The sequence below is a fragment of the Conger conger genome, chromosome 8 (assembly GCF_963514075.1).
Source record: "Conger conger chromosome 8, fConCon1.1, whole genome shotgun sequence".
Lineage (NCBI taxonomy): Eukaryota > Metazoa > Chordata > Actinopteri > Anguilliformes > Congridae > Conger > Conger conger.
Window position 1 is genome coordinate 6,433,597 of NC_083767.1, and position 17,136 is coordinate 6,450,732.

General features: G+C 44.8%; 1 protein-coding gene across 3 annotated transcripts in view; it reads right to left on the reverse strand.

Moving 5' to 3' along the window:
• The window catches only part of LOC133135385 (glucosidase 2 subunit beta-like), a 133,708-nt gene that overhangs the window by 108,912 nt on the left and 7,660 nt on the right, over positions 1-17,136 (reverse strand). For all 3 annotated transcript variants that reach the window (XM_061252345.1, XM_061252347.1, XM_061252346.1), the window contains 3 exons: positions 14,142-14,259; positions 11,000-11,117; positions 2,759-2,831 (listed from right to left, as the gene is read on the reverse strand). In XM_061252345.1, the coding sequence (XP_061108329.1) occupies positions 2,759-2,831; positions 11,000-11,117; positions 14,142-14,259 (309 nt within the window). The remainder of the gene's footprint in view (positions 1-2,758; positions 2,832-10,999; positions 11,118-14,141; positions 14,260-17,136) is intronic.

Sequence of the window (17,136 nt, forward strand, 5' to 3'; positions counted from 1 at the left end):
CACAGAATTATAAAGCAGGTTTCAGCAAGAGGAAAGGTTGTGTTTCAGAAGATATGCACAACATAAACCCAGACCTAATAAAATATAAAAATGAACAAAAAACAAAAAGACAAATATCTCTTTACTATTTAACACAAGAGCACAACATCAGTGCATTTCTATGAAGAAACGTTTCACTTTTTTTTTTCACACTAAACGAATGTTGAAACTTTACTTTTACTTTACTTATCCTTACTGTGCTCGAGTAAACTTTGAGGACACCGGCCGGGTCTTATCTGCTGAGAACAGCGTCCGACCGGGATAAACAGCTTCCTGTTTCGTCCAACACTTAAACGGAGTGCAAATGCAGTGCGGGAAGAGCCAGTCTGCCTCGTCAGGGCAGGAAATGAACCCTTTAGTTTTCAAAAAATATGTTTCCGAGGTATGAAAAGGACACAAATGCCACAGGAAGTACGTCCTGACCTCGGCCATCATCAATCGCCTCGTTCCGAAGCCGGTTAGCGTAGCTTTAGCCCTGACACCGGAGAGCGCCAAAATATTCTGCACGGAAAAACAGCCTGGTTCAATTTTCACAGCTTTCAAGACAAATATTGCAGGATCATTGGGGGGGCAAAAACAATTATAAGGGTGAAAATAATTTCCATAGCAATCACCACAATATTTATGTTTTTCCTTTCTGCTGCGTAAACAGCATTGAGTCAGTTCGTTCAAATTGAAAACACGAACGGCCAGTCATGCCAATGACGTAAATAAGCCAAAACACATTTTCAAAAACCACACAAAGAACCTGTTGCACAATTACCTCTGAATTATACTCAGAAGACAATTAGCCATTTTTTTTTATATGCAGCAAATTAAATTACACCAGACCTGCATTTGCTGGGGCTGTCATCAAGGCCAATAAGAAGGTTGTGTTTGCATATGCTAATTAGTTTCCAAGGCAAATTTGATTGGTCTACTGTCTTCACGCTCTCTGGCAGATGTGTTTGTGTTTAACAGGCTGAAGGGCAATTTTCTTCTAGGCGAATTCTAGTCTACAGTTTGATCATAACCACATTAACCTTCCCCATGAAGGGCACAGTGTCCTGGTTAGTTTGAAATACACATCAAGAACACTATTTCTGAATAAGTAATTAAGTCGATTCAGTTCCTTCACAATAATGTTTCTAAGATAAAAGAAATCACACCATTCCTGCACACTGGGTTTGAAATAAAACAATAGTTATGAGATTAAAGAGCAGTAATTGGACAATTGGCTGTTTCTTGGCCATCTGCGTGACTATGCATCATTAGTTAATTCACAAGAAAACTAACAAAAGATCTACACTTGGTTCTAGGCGCGGAGTTTGCATTTGGAGTCTGCTGCAGTTGTCCCTCAGCAAGAGGACCAAAGCAGTGTTAATGCCATTAAAGCAGGCTAACCGGCCTGTGTTTGGACTGTGGGAGGAAACCAGAGTACCCTCAGGAAATCCACACAGGCGGAGAGAACATGCACACTCCACACACAGACAACCCAGTCGGGATTTCATCCCAGGACCGTCTTGCTGTGAGGCGACAGTGCTACGCCCGAGGTACTTTCCTTCCCTCAGTGAAGCCTGGAAGGCCGCAGCTTGTAGAACTAGAAAACTAATCGTGACGGGTTTAGCAAACTAATGTAAATACAGACAGATTTGATGAAAAATACATGAAAGAAAAGCTGCCTGTTAAGTAGTGCGTACACACCATCCGTGGGTGGCTGAGCTGAACCTGCCGCCTTCCAGCTGTCACTGAGGGAGGGACAGTGCTTTCCACTGCACCACCGCGCCGCCATTTTGTTTTATTTCAGTTGGGAGACGGGGGAGACGATCTCCGCCCGCCGTGGTTTGAATAACAGCGTCGACTGGAGCTGGGAAACGCATTACGGCCACAGCACAATAAACGCTGCACTCGCACTTTTCCCTCAATACGCCCATATGCTTTATAGCGCATTAGCTTTAAGGGCTGCTCGGAGAATGTGCCAGCTTAGCTCAAACACGATCGATTTCCTTTTATTTATTTATTTATTTATTTATCTTTCCAGAAGGAAAAGCCTCATTGGTGAAACCAGGGGCTGGGCGCATTCTGCAAGCGCTGGTGAAATTTAAATAACCGTTTTAAAAGCAGAATTATTCCGGGCTGCGCGGAATAAACTGCAGATAAGTAAAAGACTGATGAGAAAAAATGAAGCGTTGTGTGACAGTGGAGATTCAGCGCGAATCGCACGGGACACGGGGGGATTCTCAGTGCCCATTACACACTGGATCTGCCTCAGACGCCCATTTGCTTTGTTTGCCTTTTTCTAAAAACACTCTTGCAAAGTCAGGTCTGTGAATTAAACCACAGCTTCCTGGCTTTAGGCATTGATTTCCCAACGACCCATTTGTGTAGCAGTAGGAAGCTAAGCTACGGTAATCGCCCCTTCTCTCCCTGAAATAATTCAGCACAGTACAGGTTCCACACCTTAAAAAGTAGTTAACGCCTCACAATTAAAAACCACAAATGCCTACAATTAGTTCATCTAACCTCGTGGCAAAGCCAACAGCTGCACGCTGCGTCATGTCATATAAGCTCCTGACGCTAAGAAAATGCACATTTGTAAATGTGTAAGGAACACATGAATGTCTCACCTGCCGTACTTTTTTATCTGGAGAAAAAAAAAATGAAAATGCCCCTTGAGTCATTCACAGAGTGGACGTCCAGGTGGTCTTTGGATTTACGCAGAATGCATTAGTCCACTTACCTGCCGTCTTTATTGCAGTCCAGTTCTTGGAAAAAGTCAGTGAGAGACTCAGGTCCTTTCTTTTTCCGGTTGTCTGTGAAGGGAAAATTAACAATAAGGGTTCCACAGTTGACATTTACACTTAAAATGGCCGACATTAGATCACAAATGTACTGTACAGGCCGTGCCCTTAAGTTCTATGCTTAACAGACCGCCGTCACAGCGTTAATGCATCCTATGAATGTGCCCGATGTCCAGTGCTAAATCAGACTATGAGTCACATATCCAGTCACAATCACGTTAAAGCGTTTAATCATATACTGCACATCAAAACCCTAAATTCAGACAAACTGCTTAACGGTTTTCGTGTTTAAACATTGTTACAAGACCATTGTAAATCCCTTCCTAACACTGGAAGACTCTCACTGACATGTTGATTCACCCTCTCCCTGTGTTTATAGGGTTTCAAAACATACCGTTGACGGCCCGACACTCTGTAACAAAACATTGTATTGCTGAACAATAATTCAAGCTCATTGGTTGAAAATTGGTTTTAATTGCCACAGCCAATGGAGTTTCAAAGGCAGCGCGTTTACAGAGAAGGGGGTGGTATAAACAGTTTTGGTTTGAAGTTTGTCGCTGTTATTCCTCTCTTGACCGTTAGAAGTCCGAAATTGCCTATTGTACCTTTAAGTTCAGAGAGAAAGACACGGTTTGACCTTTAATTTCAATATTGTTAATTTCCACAGGAGTGTCAGGTTCAGTAACCAACCAAGTTATCACTTCAGATAAAGTAAAGAAAACACTCAAATAATTGCTCATATTTAATTGTACTTTACAGAAACTTAACATTATATGGCCTGAATAGGAACAGATTTCGGGCTATGAAAAACAGGGTTTGTGCGCTGACTGGAGGCCGAGGAAAGGGACCATTACAAGGCGCGGGGAAGGTTTTCTTCAATGGAGAAAAACAGGGCAGAATCAAAACGCAATCAAGGCACTTTGTGCAGGCGCAGGAAGCAGCTATTTTAAGCAGTTTTCGGAGCATTCATCACCCAGTACTATGTTCCGCGATGAAAACCTCCAGAAAAAAAACCCATGTTTTTTGCCCTGAAAAGGAACATTATCTGCAGAAAGTTCACAAATGATTTTTCTCCTCGCATTCAGACGTTAATTTTTACCTTGGCGCTTTATTTTTGCGAATCATTAAAAAAGTAGGCTACCGCATTTACCTAGATAACACGCCGATTATTTAACAGGCTTTATCAGCAGTGGCACTGGAAATGCAGAGGAGAAAATGATTGCCTTGAAGGAGGATGGGGGGAAAAAGCATCTTCCACGATGCTAATCACACATCTGCGCTAATTACCTTTCCGTACACGACTTAGCTAATTATGGCAATTTCTGGGATGGCTTATCTTAAGATTCGCCCCGTATTCTGGGAGCTGACAGCACATTTAACCAGTGCCTGCACTCCCTGTCATTTCTAAGGGAAGATTGCAGACGCGCTTGCATAATGTTGTGACATTTTCGCGGCACAAACACCGCTTTCTTTGCCGACGGCCATAATCCGATCGCTCCCTCCATGATACCGCGCAGCTGTATACGGTGTGAGCTTCTGGTTGATATCCTTTTGCTCCGTTTGCAGCGATGTGTCTCCACTGCCGCATCAGGAAATGAAAGAAGGGGCGAATCCAACGACCAGGCAGCGATAACGGACAAATTTCCCAAATGTACCTTGAAAGTACAGTAATGTTCTCTTTGGGCGCAAATGAGTTCGTTTTCCAAGAAATAAATGTTGAAATTAATTCAATATTGCGGGCTAGGGGTACCATTTTATGTTCATGTACTGCATGGTAGCGACAAGCATTTGTATCTTTTTAGACACCTTTTGTACCTTTATTTCAGAGAATGTAATTACTAACAGAACGGGGGCTGATGGGAGATTGCCCATTGAGCTGACAGATAGCTCACAGTGCCATTCGCCGGGCGACGAACCTTTCGCATCCTAATCAAAGTTCACTTTTATCAATGCTCCACACCGTATTCTCTGACAAGCCCAGAATCAGGGGGGTTTTGTTCTAGGAGGAGGAGACCGGATTTTGCCACCGCCATCGCCTAGCTAAAGTAGGCTACGGCATTTGGAAAATGTCAAGATGTCGGCCGCTTTCACATCGAATGTTTTACCTGGACATTCTACCTAATGGAGCTCAGTCCTCCACTGATGGGCCTTTTGTGGCTTGTTAACGGGAAAGCTGCAAGGCCAAAATGTTCCAGGCAAACATTTTGCAGACCGGAATGAAAACGATTATTTCAGAGGATTGTTTCATTTGATGTTGCCTGTATTAACGCTACAGCTTAACAAACAGATGGCATTATCTCCTGGACAGCTATCAGAGTACTAGGCCAGGAGTGGGCAGTTCTCGTCCTGGAGGGCTGGTATAAGCCGTTTTTTGTTACCCTGGCTAAATTAGATCACAGAAAAACGAAATACAGGGACACAAGAACAGTCTTTCTCTGTCATTTGTGCGCTTATCTACAATTGTAGCTAAAATGTCAGATGGCTTAAATGTAAGGGCTAATTAAGCAGCCTAATTTAGACAAGAAGTTGGCAAGAAAACCAGAAACAGACACAGTCAAACACAAACTCTACACTGGACTATCCACTGAAAACCTGAACAGAGATCTGCCAAGTATATTACTCATTTATATCTCTCTGACCAAGCTGTCAAGATGTTCTAAAATGGTTCATCTCCTGCAAGGTTCTCAAATCAGACATCAATCTCACCAGGGCTCGTGAAAAACTTTTTCCAAGTTAGAACTTTCTTATAATCTCAGTACTTGTTACTCTCTGTCCGTTACTCTGATGTCTGTACACAATCTATGATCGTATCGAAAGGCCACAGCATTGTGATTTTAGAAGACAATTCATTAAGTAAAAGAGTGATGCAAGATGGAATGGTACTAATGCACCTGCTTCTAGCCAGTTGGGTTAAAGCAACGCTATGTCCATCTAAATGCCAGAAAATCCTCTGCAGCAGCTACCCCTAGTTACAACGTCCATGACAATAAATTAATATTTCCACAAGGTTTTGAAAATTTCACTGTGCTAGTCATCAGTGCGACCTTCCCACGCATGCCCTAAACACAGCCTGCCTTATACGGGATGTTTCCAATCTGTCAAGGAGCCGAGCGTCATGCTGGTCCCTGTGTTTAAATGAAATATAATAGACTGCATCGTAAAGACTCATTTGCATACACGCATCTGAAACGCATTTAGCTTAATTGTATTAACTGTTCTGATGCTACGAGTTGTTAAGCTTGATAATTACATATCTGTTTCCAATGAGCATTGTCTGCAGAAATTCTACACGCCTTCTTCAGTTCTTATTTTATTATCACCCCCATTGAAACTAAAGTGATTTAAACTTGGTGTTGACTTCTTCATTTATCTTTTTATCCCCATGGTTTGTGTAGTAGTATCATCCATTACTGACACATCTTCAGTCAGTTCAGCACTGTGAAAACTGGCCTGTATGATCTAACGCAAATGTGCCCTGATCTACTGTATGGATGGAACCAGGCCTGGGTCAAATATGTGACTGTTTAGGATTCAAATACTTTTCCACGCTTTGCTGAGCTTGTCTGGTGTATGGGAACCTATTAAATACTCACAAAACGTGCAAACCCCGCCTTCTGGTCCTCTTGGTTGCCTAAAATTGCACTGGGCGAGATCAATCGAGCACAGAAAAGTATTTGAATTCAAAACAAGTATTTGAATTCAAAACATATCTCAAGTTCAACCAACACTAACCTCTAAAGCAGATTCTCCAAAATCTCCTTCCCAACATCTCTAATCATGTTCAGTGTCAGATACACAGAACTCCTCAAATCCTGGAACCAAATACTATTCTACATCAGCCTGTCCCCCCCGCCTAAAGTAAACAACCTTTCCGGCAAGGTACAGTCATCAGGTAAAGACATTTCTAGAAATGATTACATTCACTCCCTTCCTCCAATTTAATCTTCTCCAAACCAATTTTCTCCCGTTATGTAGAGACCTGAAATTTAGTATAAAACAAGTCCCTGCTCCTCGGTTAAGATGTTCAATCAGCCCTTAACTCTATCTCCCGAGTGTCTCAAACTGAAATATGTTTAGAAGTCAAGGCAGCTGTTTAGCTTATTTCAATATCATTCTCGGGGAACGGTCTGAACTCTGCGCGAACCTTAGCTCCGCACATTCTTTTAATAATAACATGAGCTATAAGACAAACCTTCATGTGGGAAAACAATTCCAATATCGGGGTCGAAGAAATGGAAAGAACAGACCGCGCGTACGTACGCACGCGTGTAGCGCAGGGAACGGCGGTTATTGTTGGGATCAGGACATCAAAGAAACATCATTACTGTGGAAAATCCCTCGCGTGACCCCCATAGGGACTGTCCCAGCCATTACGGAGTACGGAGAAGGGCCTCAGAAAAGAGAACCACATAAACCCACATCATTTCCCCAATTACACGCCTATTTACACTAATAGGAGCCTCTACGTTTCCAGAGGATGTTCCTTCCTTCTGCGCCGTTTAGCCCAGGTCTCCCAGAGCATCATCAGTGGGAGAGGCAAATAATACCCGGAGAAATATATGGCTAATTCACAATTTAGATGCCAAAGCAATGAATAATAATGCATAATGAATTATGACAATCCAATTATAGAAAAGATGAGATCTAGCGATGACAATGCCCTATGAGTGTAAATAAAGGAACGGTTGATACATTAACCTTCTTTGGCGTGCATTAACCTTCCCCACACTTCCTGGTCTTAAATCGTGTCTTGGGCGAACACACAGGCCCACTGTGTTGTGTTTCAGTGGGTATTGTGTTCCCCGGAATCGCATCCTGAGGTCCGTTAGATGAACACTCCAACAAAAGAACTGTTCACCTCCTTCACTATAGCCAGTCTGTTTATTATGTGGCTATGATTATGATGACCTCATTCTCCCTCGTCTTATTCAATCATATTTGGTTTGACTGCTTGAACATCTTCACGTCAATTTAGCATGTGTATATGTGCGTGTGCACCCAAGGGCTGATGCGTACAAGCTTAGATGACATACACTGTATAATTTTCACCTTTATTTGCCCATATATATATAGTATTGTATTTTGAAACAATTTACCGCACTTGCACATTTAAAAAAAAAAAAAAACGAAACAAATTTATCTCAATTTGCAATTCATCGATTCCATGTCACCGGAATCCATTCTGATCTTGTTAACAGTTCCAACATTCCACATGCGTGAAGTCGCCCTTCTGAAACCGAACCAGAAGCGACAATTTATTACATTTCAATGGAAATACAGCGAACGACCTGGGCCGCGAAAGTAAATATGTACAATTACCCTGCGAGTGATCTGGAGCCGCTCTCTCTTTATTACCACCACCTGGAGGAGTACCCCTTTCATTTGCCGTTGTCACTTAATTTCCTCGGAGAGCACGGATGTTTTAAAATCCTCAATAAAGGCAGGAGGGGGAACTCTAGGGGGCCGACTTGATCAACTGTGGCAATAATAGGAGAGGACTCCATTTTGTTTCATCGCCGGCCGTTTCTAAAGGGCGCGCTCTCTCCCGACGGGGCCGTTTTAATGTCCGTTTCAGTGGCACTGTCGGGTCAGTACCGGCCGTTATGAAGCCGGGGCGCAGCACCAGGTCCATTTCAGCTGGGCTGTCGGGTCAGTACCGCCTGGAATGGAGCCGGGTGCTGCACCAGGTCCGCAGGCATGCGGACGTCAGCACTTTTCCAACCTTGTTCCGGCGAGTTCCGTCTTTTGGAATGGACACCCGGACACCTCCGCCCTGTCCTGTGTCTCTGAGCTGCTGTTAATGTTGGGGGGGGGGGGGGGGGCAGAAAAATGGCAGGGACCCTTCTCTGATGAAAACACGAGACACAGCTCAAGTGCTCTGTGGACGGACATTGGCACCCCTAGATTATACTGCAACAGACTAAAAAACCGTGGCCATTTTTATCTCATTTTATATCGTGTATGTCTGGTTTGTGTGTGTGTAATAAATATAATAAAATACTGTGTTTTGTATTTACTCGGGTTCTCTCTGTCAAATATTACATTTTTCCTTATGATCAGAAACCATTCGCTGTGACAAATATGCAATAGAGGAAATCAGGAATCACGGCACTATATGCTAAAGAGACTTTAATACCAGGCAGGCATGCGGATTCACCTCCTGCTTACTTCAGGCACAACCTAAAGGAGCCAAACATGCATCGTTTTCACCTTGCTGCTCCTATACTTCACACAGGAAGCGGGTTGAGTTGATGAAGGCCGAGAAGAGGTGCTACTACGCTAACCCCCAGCATGCACCAGGAAATATAGGGCGCCGTGGAAACCCAGAATGGGGGGCAATGCATTAGCGAGATCACATCTGATATCCAATCAAGGTAAAAGTTCTGGAGCGAAAATTTACTGTACGTCCCCCAAGACATTCCCCCAGCCCCCTGTTTCAATTATGCAAAAATCCAAATTAAAATGCATGAGGCCCCTTATCAACTTTAAAACACTAAACAATAGTCATAAAGTCACATGCAGGATCCATAAAACGCGGCTGATTTATTCAGTTTGCAGATTAATAAGACTTATGATTTGAGCCTTGCACTAATCAATTCATAATGTAATGCGCCGGCTCCGGTTAACGGTTCTCTCTGTAATTAAGCGCACTCTGATTTCCCCAGCTCTAATCAAGGCCAGGGTCCGTAAATAACATCATAAAAAGCGCTTCTCATCCCTCGTCAAACGGCAGACGCAGTCGCGCGCCCGGGGAAACAGCCGAACGCCTCGGCGTCCCGTCTCCGGCGACGGGCCCTGATTGGCGAGGGGAAATCGATGGTTATGATGCGGCCTAAAGACGCGTTTAATGGAGGGGCCTGGCGGAGCGCGGCGGGGCCGATACCCCCGCCCGCGCGTCGGTGCGCCGCCGTGAGAAGGGCCCGGGAAAGGTCGGAATAATGACGGATGGCAGCGCCGCTTCCCAGGGAAGGCCGGGTGACCTTTCCGCAATCCGAAGTTTTTCCAGAGGGCAAGACAGACGCAGACGGCAAATCAATCTCTGCGCGCTACGCCGGTGAGCGCTAAGCGCTAAGGCCGGCGTTACCCCGCGCGCACGCGCTGCTGCTGCTGCTGTTGTTGCTGCTGCTGCTGTTGCTGTTGTTGTTGTTGTTGTTTTAGCGGACGCCCGAATCGAAGCTTCCGCAGCGGAACGGCCGCTTGATTATTGGTTAATTGAGACCGAGAGGCGAGTCCACGGCGTAAATTATCAGCGTAATGACACCTGCCCTACTCTCTCCCCGTCCCGCTGCGAGGCTGGATGGAGATTAATTATGCAGAAGTGAGGGCGCTCTGTGTTGTTTGCACTCTGCGTGTGGAAAAGGTGATTTTTAAATGCTGGCTGGCGAGTTTATATCAGATTACAGGACATATCATACTGCACAGACCCCCAACAGAAACCCACCCATCCCTGTTACCGCCCATGCCCCTTCACAAATGGAATATACAGCAAAACATATTTTCATTATATTCGTTTTTGAAAAAAATAACAACAAAAATACTTCACACAAGTGCATTTTTAAAATATATACTCCACTATATGGGGGCAGCAGCAATTTATGTGCATTACCTGTGCATATAATTGCAAAGTGGTGCAACATATAAACAATATATTTCTATTTAAATATATTCCCATTCGGAGTACATATTCCCTGCAGCGAGAGCAAGCCAATCAGAGGCAGGGGATTAACACATGCTGGCACACCCCCCAGGGCAGAGATAATACCATGGTGCCATCACTGTACCGGGTGAAAATGGAGAGGTTCTCAACCAATCACAGTGTCTGTTGGTAACAACCAGGATAACAATGTCAAGGATGACTGGCGGACACTTCCTGGCTACACTAACGGACTTCCTGTGGGCATTATCCTGATGCAGTTTCCACCAATCACGGTTGGTGCTGTTCTAGTGTTTACTAACATACTCTGTGATTGGTGGAGCTCCCCTCTGTTTTCGACCAGTAAACTCGCGCCACGGCTGTTGTGTCCCTGCTTTTATCAGCTCGGCTCAAGGGCCAATCAGGAGGCTGGCACAGATATCTGTTACTAAGCCATCTCCCCCTCTGCCTGTGTTGGTTGCCTGGTTACGCATTTGGGCTTCTCTCTTGTCACTCAGGAGCCAACGGGAGGTGGAAAGACACTCACCGTCACCCTGTGGCATCAGCAATCCCAGCATGCCCTCTGCTTTGCGCTCCCTCTTCCTGTGGGCCTCCATCTTGGCACGAAGCTGCTCGCCGACTCTCTGCAGATCTCGAAGCTGGCTCTGAAAAACAAAATGGCGGACCTGAACGGTGAACGAGTCCTGTACACGAAGCAAGAGGATACAGACGAACCGCTGTCATTACCACACTGGGGGAAGCTGAGGAGAGTCCCCCCTTCACCGCAAAGTGTTCTGGGATTATGAAAAGAGTTCATATCAATGAAATCACTACTTACCATTATTAAACACACAGCACAGGAAAACCTGCCTCAATTATGCCAAAGAAACCCCCAACATAAATTAAGACTATTGAGTCACTGTAGGCCCATAACTACTATTTACTGTATCTATGTGAATTTAAGTTATGATATGAATAGCATGTAAGCCCAAAGTTGTTTCCGAGGCCTAAACTAACCACTGATATTTTTTAGACCACATTGAGATTACAGTCAAACAGCCAGTACATACGAGAGGAGAGATGTGTGACCTGAGCTTATGTAGCAGAAGATTTGAGGGTCAAAATAGTAGACAGGTGCTCCACTGTACCCCAAAGCATTCCATTACATTTATTCAGACTCGCTTGCGCAGAGAAATTCACAATAGGAAAGAACAGGCATTGTACACGCTACGCTACATTGCTAAAGCACTAATGTCAGTCTGCAATGGGTCTGGTTTGAATGACTCTGGTTAACAGCCAAAGTCTGGCGCTAAGCTAATTAGCTTAATGTGGCTTACACAGTTTAGGCCAAATATGCAGGATCACACCAGGCTGACGAACAGCTGAGACGGTGAGGCTGAACAACACGCCAGCAGCTAAAATGTGAACCTCAAGCGCGGTCCGCCCTGGGCTATTACCCAGCATCCTCTGAGGTTCACTGAGCAGCTGCAGACAGGATGCCGTCAGCTCTCTGGCCCAGGATCTCCTGCGTCTGACTCATGAAAGCCAGAGCAAGAGCACAAAGAAACAGGTAAAGACAGGGCCAGAAGTACAAGGTAGGATGCCTGAACACAGTGCAGGTTTACGTGTGTGAAGCGTGAGCGCTGTCTCAGGAGAAAATGGATAAAGAAATCAGACTAATATCCCTGTAAATAGATCGCCACCACTTATGATAAAAGTAATAACATGTGTGTGCCTGTGGTGTGTGTGAGTGTGTGTGAGTGTGTGAAGGTGTGTGTGTGTGTGTGTGGTGACTGTGTGTGTGAGTATGGTGTGTGTTTGCGTGATGTGCGTGATGTGCGTGAGTGTGTGTTTGTCTATGGTGAGTGTGGGTGTGTGTGTAAGTGGTGTGTGCGCTGTGGTGTGGTGTGTTTTGTCCATAATGCGATGATGAGCTTGGTAAACCTGGCACCTCGCAGCATGGCTACCTGTCTGGGACACGGTGTTAGGTACACTCCCAGATCATCCGCTGTGCGCTTCGCAGCCGCCCTGAGTAATTGGGCCCACTTTGCGGTTGTCACACCAGCGCTAATATGTGGAAACGAGGGGGGGAGAAGACACGTCCCTCAAACACAGAGTACAGATAAATAATCTCCCTTTCCTCTCACCGAGACCTTAGATGCACCACAAAGCTAAAATCGGCCACCATATTGCCACAAAGGCCCAGAATGAATGTGAACTCTGACCCAGTCTGGATGCGATATTTCAGAAGCAGGACTGAAGACTTAGCCGTTCCCCTGAGTGAGAGGGAGAGGCGGAGATTCGCTGACAGATAAAGGGCCGGGCCAGGTTTGTGTGCTGGCAACAGCAGGCGGGTCAGAGTTTCAACATAATCTCAGCCCCAAACTGTCACTCATTCATACTCCGGGAGAAACTAAAAATACCAACACGAGCCTCGAGCGCGCTACTCTGGGTGAATACCAGCTGGAAATCTTGTGACATGGTTTTATTTTACTTTATTATTCACCTCTTGTCTTTTGAAACCGTGTCCTGGTGAGGTTTTTCCAGCTATAACGTGACGCGATCCTGTCATTTCTCCTCCGCTTTAACACCTTCAGGCGTCCAAGATGGCCGAGTTCATGAATATGTAGAGCAGCGCAACTCAACCCGATTTCACCTGAGTTACTTTACCTGCTTGGTTCAGATAATAAGATAATAATACTGAAATCAGGTGGTTTAGCGCACGGTAGATGCGAATACCTGCAGACACTGCAGTCCGCAGGACGAGGAGTTGAGCAGCGCTGACGTAGAGTGTTTGTACATGGAGTCGGTACGCATTCAACCTCAAAGCGAGTCTCGGGTTCTGTGTGATATCACGGTCCTGTCACCCGCTGTTACACGCGTGTTCTTGTATCTTGATTCGTCTTCTTGCTGACAATGGGAATATCGTACGCATAATTTTCTGTTCATCAGCCACGGGATTACCAAAGGAAATCGCCTGTTCGGTTAACTCTGGAAAGCTGTTCATTTTAATTACATATAATAATTACAGAAATTAATTACATGCTTGATGAAGCGCTGATTGGCTGTTTTTTGAAAACGGGTGACCAGTGTGTGCAGGCCTGAAAGGCCCCAGCTTTAGTGCTTTATCGTGTGTGTGTGTGTGTGTGTGTGTGTGTGTGTGAGACTGTGTGTGTGTGTGTGTGTATGTGTGTGTGTCTGTGTCTGTGTGAGACTGTGTGTGTGTGTGTGTGTGTGTGTGTGTCTGTGTCTGTGTGAGACTGTGTGTGTGTGTGTGTGTGTGTGTGATACTCCTGATACGTTGCCAGGGCCACATGCAGACTGGTATGATCCAGTACCCTCTAGCATCACTCTCTGAAGTCTAAAAGCGTCTTCCTGAAAACAGTGCTAAAAAAAATCAAGAGGGTGCATGGATAAGGCACTGGACACAGAGGGGCTGAGAGAGAGAGGGTGGGAGGGAGAGGGAGAGACAGAGAGAGGGAGAGAGAGAGAAAGACATGGCAGAAACGAGACACTAACTATTTTTCAAAAAGCCTTCATTAGAGGGGCAGTGAGCTATGACAGAGAGGGAGAGGAAGAAACAGAAGGGGGGAAGAAGGGAGCAAGAGAAAGCAGTGATAGAAAGATAGAAAGAGAGAGGTGAAGGAAAGAGGGAGTTTAGGGGGTGAGAGTGTGTGGGATGAGTTTACCTGTTTCTCCTGCCAGATGTTAGCTCCCTCCTTGATGAGCTGCTGCTTCAGGAGGAGGCCTTCGCTCACGGCCCTCATGCGATCCTCCACCTCCACCAGCTCCCTCTGACCCAGATCCCTGAGAGAGACAGTCCACCATTACGGCTCAAACCACAGCCAATCCACCATTAAGGCTCAAACCACAGCCAATCCGCCATTAAGGCTCAAACCACAGCCAATCTGCCATTATGGCTCAAACCACCACCAATCCACCATTAAGGCTCAAACCACAGCCAATCCGCCATTAAGGCTCAAACCACAGCCAATCTGCCATTATGGCTCAAACCACCGCCAATCCGGCATTACAGTTCACACTACCACCAATCCGCCATTATGGCTCAAACCACAGCCAATCCGCCATTACGGCTCAAACAGCAGCCACTCTCTGTTCACAGGGATTCTGGCATTCAGCGAGGGTCCTTGATTCAGAGCCAGCACACAAATAGACATGAATTAAGAGAGAGAGAGAGAGAGAGAGAGAGAGAGAGAGAGAGGCTCCTTTTCTTCCCCCGGGAGCTGGGAGAGAGAGAGACGGGGAGTGGAGAGAGAGAGCAGACAGAGGGAGAGAGAGAGAGAGAGAGAGAGAGGCAGGCTTTAAGAAATGCCGCACAACAGCAATCAGGCGCATTGTTTTTGAAGCCAGAGGGAACGTGGGAACGCTATCAAATTACAGAACAAAGCCCCCCAACTACAGGTTAAGCTGACTTTAAAGTCTGTGTAGAGATGGGAATTTATTTATTCATGCGTTATCGTTAATAATCAGCCAGTCGCAGCCGGAGAGAGAGAAACATAAAACGGCCCTGTTAGTTTTTTGTTTTTTTAAACATTCACATTCAAACAGAATTGAAATATAAAAAATAAAAAAACGTAAAAACCTATGAGATTAACTGGATACAAACATTACTCACTGTATCATATTACTACATACTGTACATCACAGCTATTATAACGATAACTCATTATAATAGTCATTGTTGCTAACTGTACAAATTTATATAGCTTCAAAGATGTTTCCCTCAGTGAAACTGCAGTCTCTGCTGTTGTGTGACCCTGTCTGAATCTCTCAGCGTCTTCCAAGCCACGAGTTGAAGTGTTGGCTCTGCAGAGGTCAGTCTAGGTTGCCGAATTTGTCACTCGAGAGTTCTCGTCTCCCTCCCAAAGACAGGAAGTCCCATTTCAACTGACCAAAACAAAACTTTAAGCCGTATGTCACTGACTGTCCTCGGAGAGAGTTAGGGACGCGACACACACAAACGGCTCCGGTGAAATACGACGGGACTCAAGTCAAGGAATCCGCCCGGGTTCATCCGACGGCAGAGAGCTGCCCCAGAAGGCCACGCTGAGGCAGATGACATATTAAATGGCATACTGATGCCAGAGATGATCCTATATGTCTCGGGAACATAGCGCGAGGATCCCATAAAAACAATCACAAACAACCACACGGATCTACACCTTCAAATGTTTATTTTGCTTTTTTTTGCCGGTTATTCATTTTATTAAGTCAATAGGTTTTTATTCATTTTGCTGTTACAGTCTGAACTGCATCTCATTTAATTATTAGCAATCAAGCCGGCAATACGTATTTGCCGTTGATGGTAAGACTGTATGTGAGTTCGTACTGGAGAATAAGCCTTTTTTGTTTGGTGTTAGACATATGGATTAAGACACTCAATGTAAGATGGGTGCACTTCCATAGTGTGCAGGTTCTAAGCATCTCTGTTGTCCAGAAAGACAACTAGTAACTGCCAAATGTAAAAAAATATACATGCATTTCATGTCTAAATATCCATTACCACAAGCTCATCAAACTACAGAATGTTGCATTACTTGAAGAGCAACCCTGCATTGAACTGAACAAATATCAGTTTTTGAAATGCTCATGTTTTCACTGGGCATACAGCTCTCTGTGCACTTTCTCATTGTTTCGCCATACCACTCTACCTTCTTCCAATAAAGAATTAATGGTGCAATTTTAGGCAATTTCACAAAATTGCATTTTTATTGTAAACAAAAAAATCCTGCAAATGCAGAGGGTAATGGACCGGCAGGTATGCATTTATATTAAACCACTGAGAGCTGTGGAAAGCAAGGAGGACACAAGTCAGAGATGGTGAAAAAGTGACACCTAGTGGCTGTCCTGTGTAATGACGGCCGGCTTGAACAGAGCACAAGAGTGAAACGATGTGTAGGGGAAGAAAGCGGACTATACGCTGATCAAACATGCACCGATGACTGATAATGTCACTGTAACACCGAGTACCGCCTAAAACAACATTATAATATCTCATATCTTAAAACGGAACAGGACCTGCTTTCGACAGGATTTGAAATGACAAAACAAAGGTCTGATTCAATTTCGATGTCATATAAGAGCTTCTACCCTGAGGTGGGCCATCTATCTCCCGCTCTGAGGTAGGCTGTGTTCTTTTCGCCGGTTGTTACTGGGAGAATTAAAAGAAAACAGGCTTGATGGATGGGCGCCGTCTCCTTCAGTCAGTCAGAACCGCGGGTTAAGAGGAGCTGGTGAAACCTGCAGCGAACAGGCCCAGGTGTGGCACGGCAGCTTTCGATGAGCCAAAAGCGATGCCAATTTGTGCTTCTTCCTGTTCGTCTGAGGAACGATTACCTAAAATTCCTTTATAGGGTTTCTGATATGTTACACCAATGGGTTTTTTTCATCAACATATTCATCATATTTCCATAAGTAAGTGAAAAAAGAGTGAAAAAAGAGAGAAAAAAACAGTGACATTTCTGCAGTCCAGAAAAAAAAAAAGCCCCGTTTTAAAGAAGAAAAACAGCAGCGAGTTGGTTTGGGGATTTTTATGCTTTAAGGGATAGCTTGTACTCTGGAGGTTTTCTTTTACATTATTTCACTTTTAGTGTACGTTTCAGATAAACACAGGCAATTCGTAGTGTGCAATGGAAGATATTAGATATGGATGTTTCTGACAAC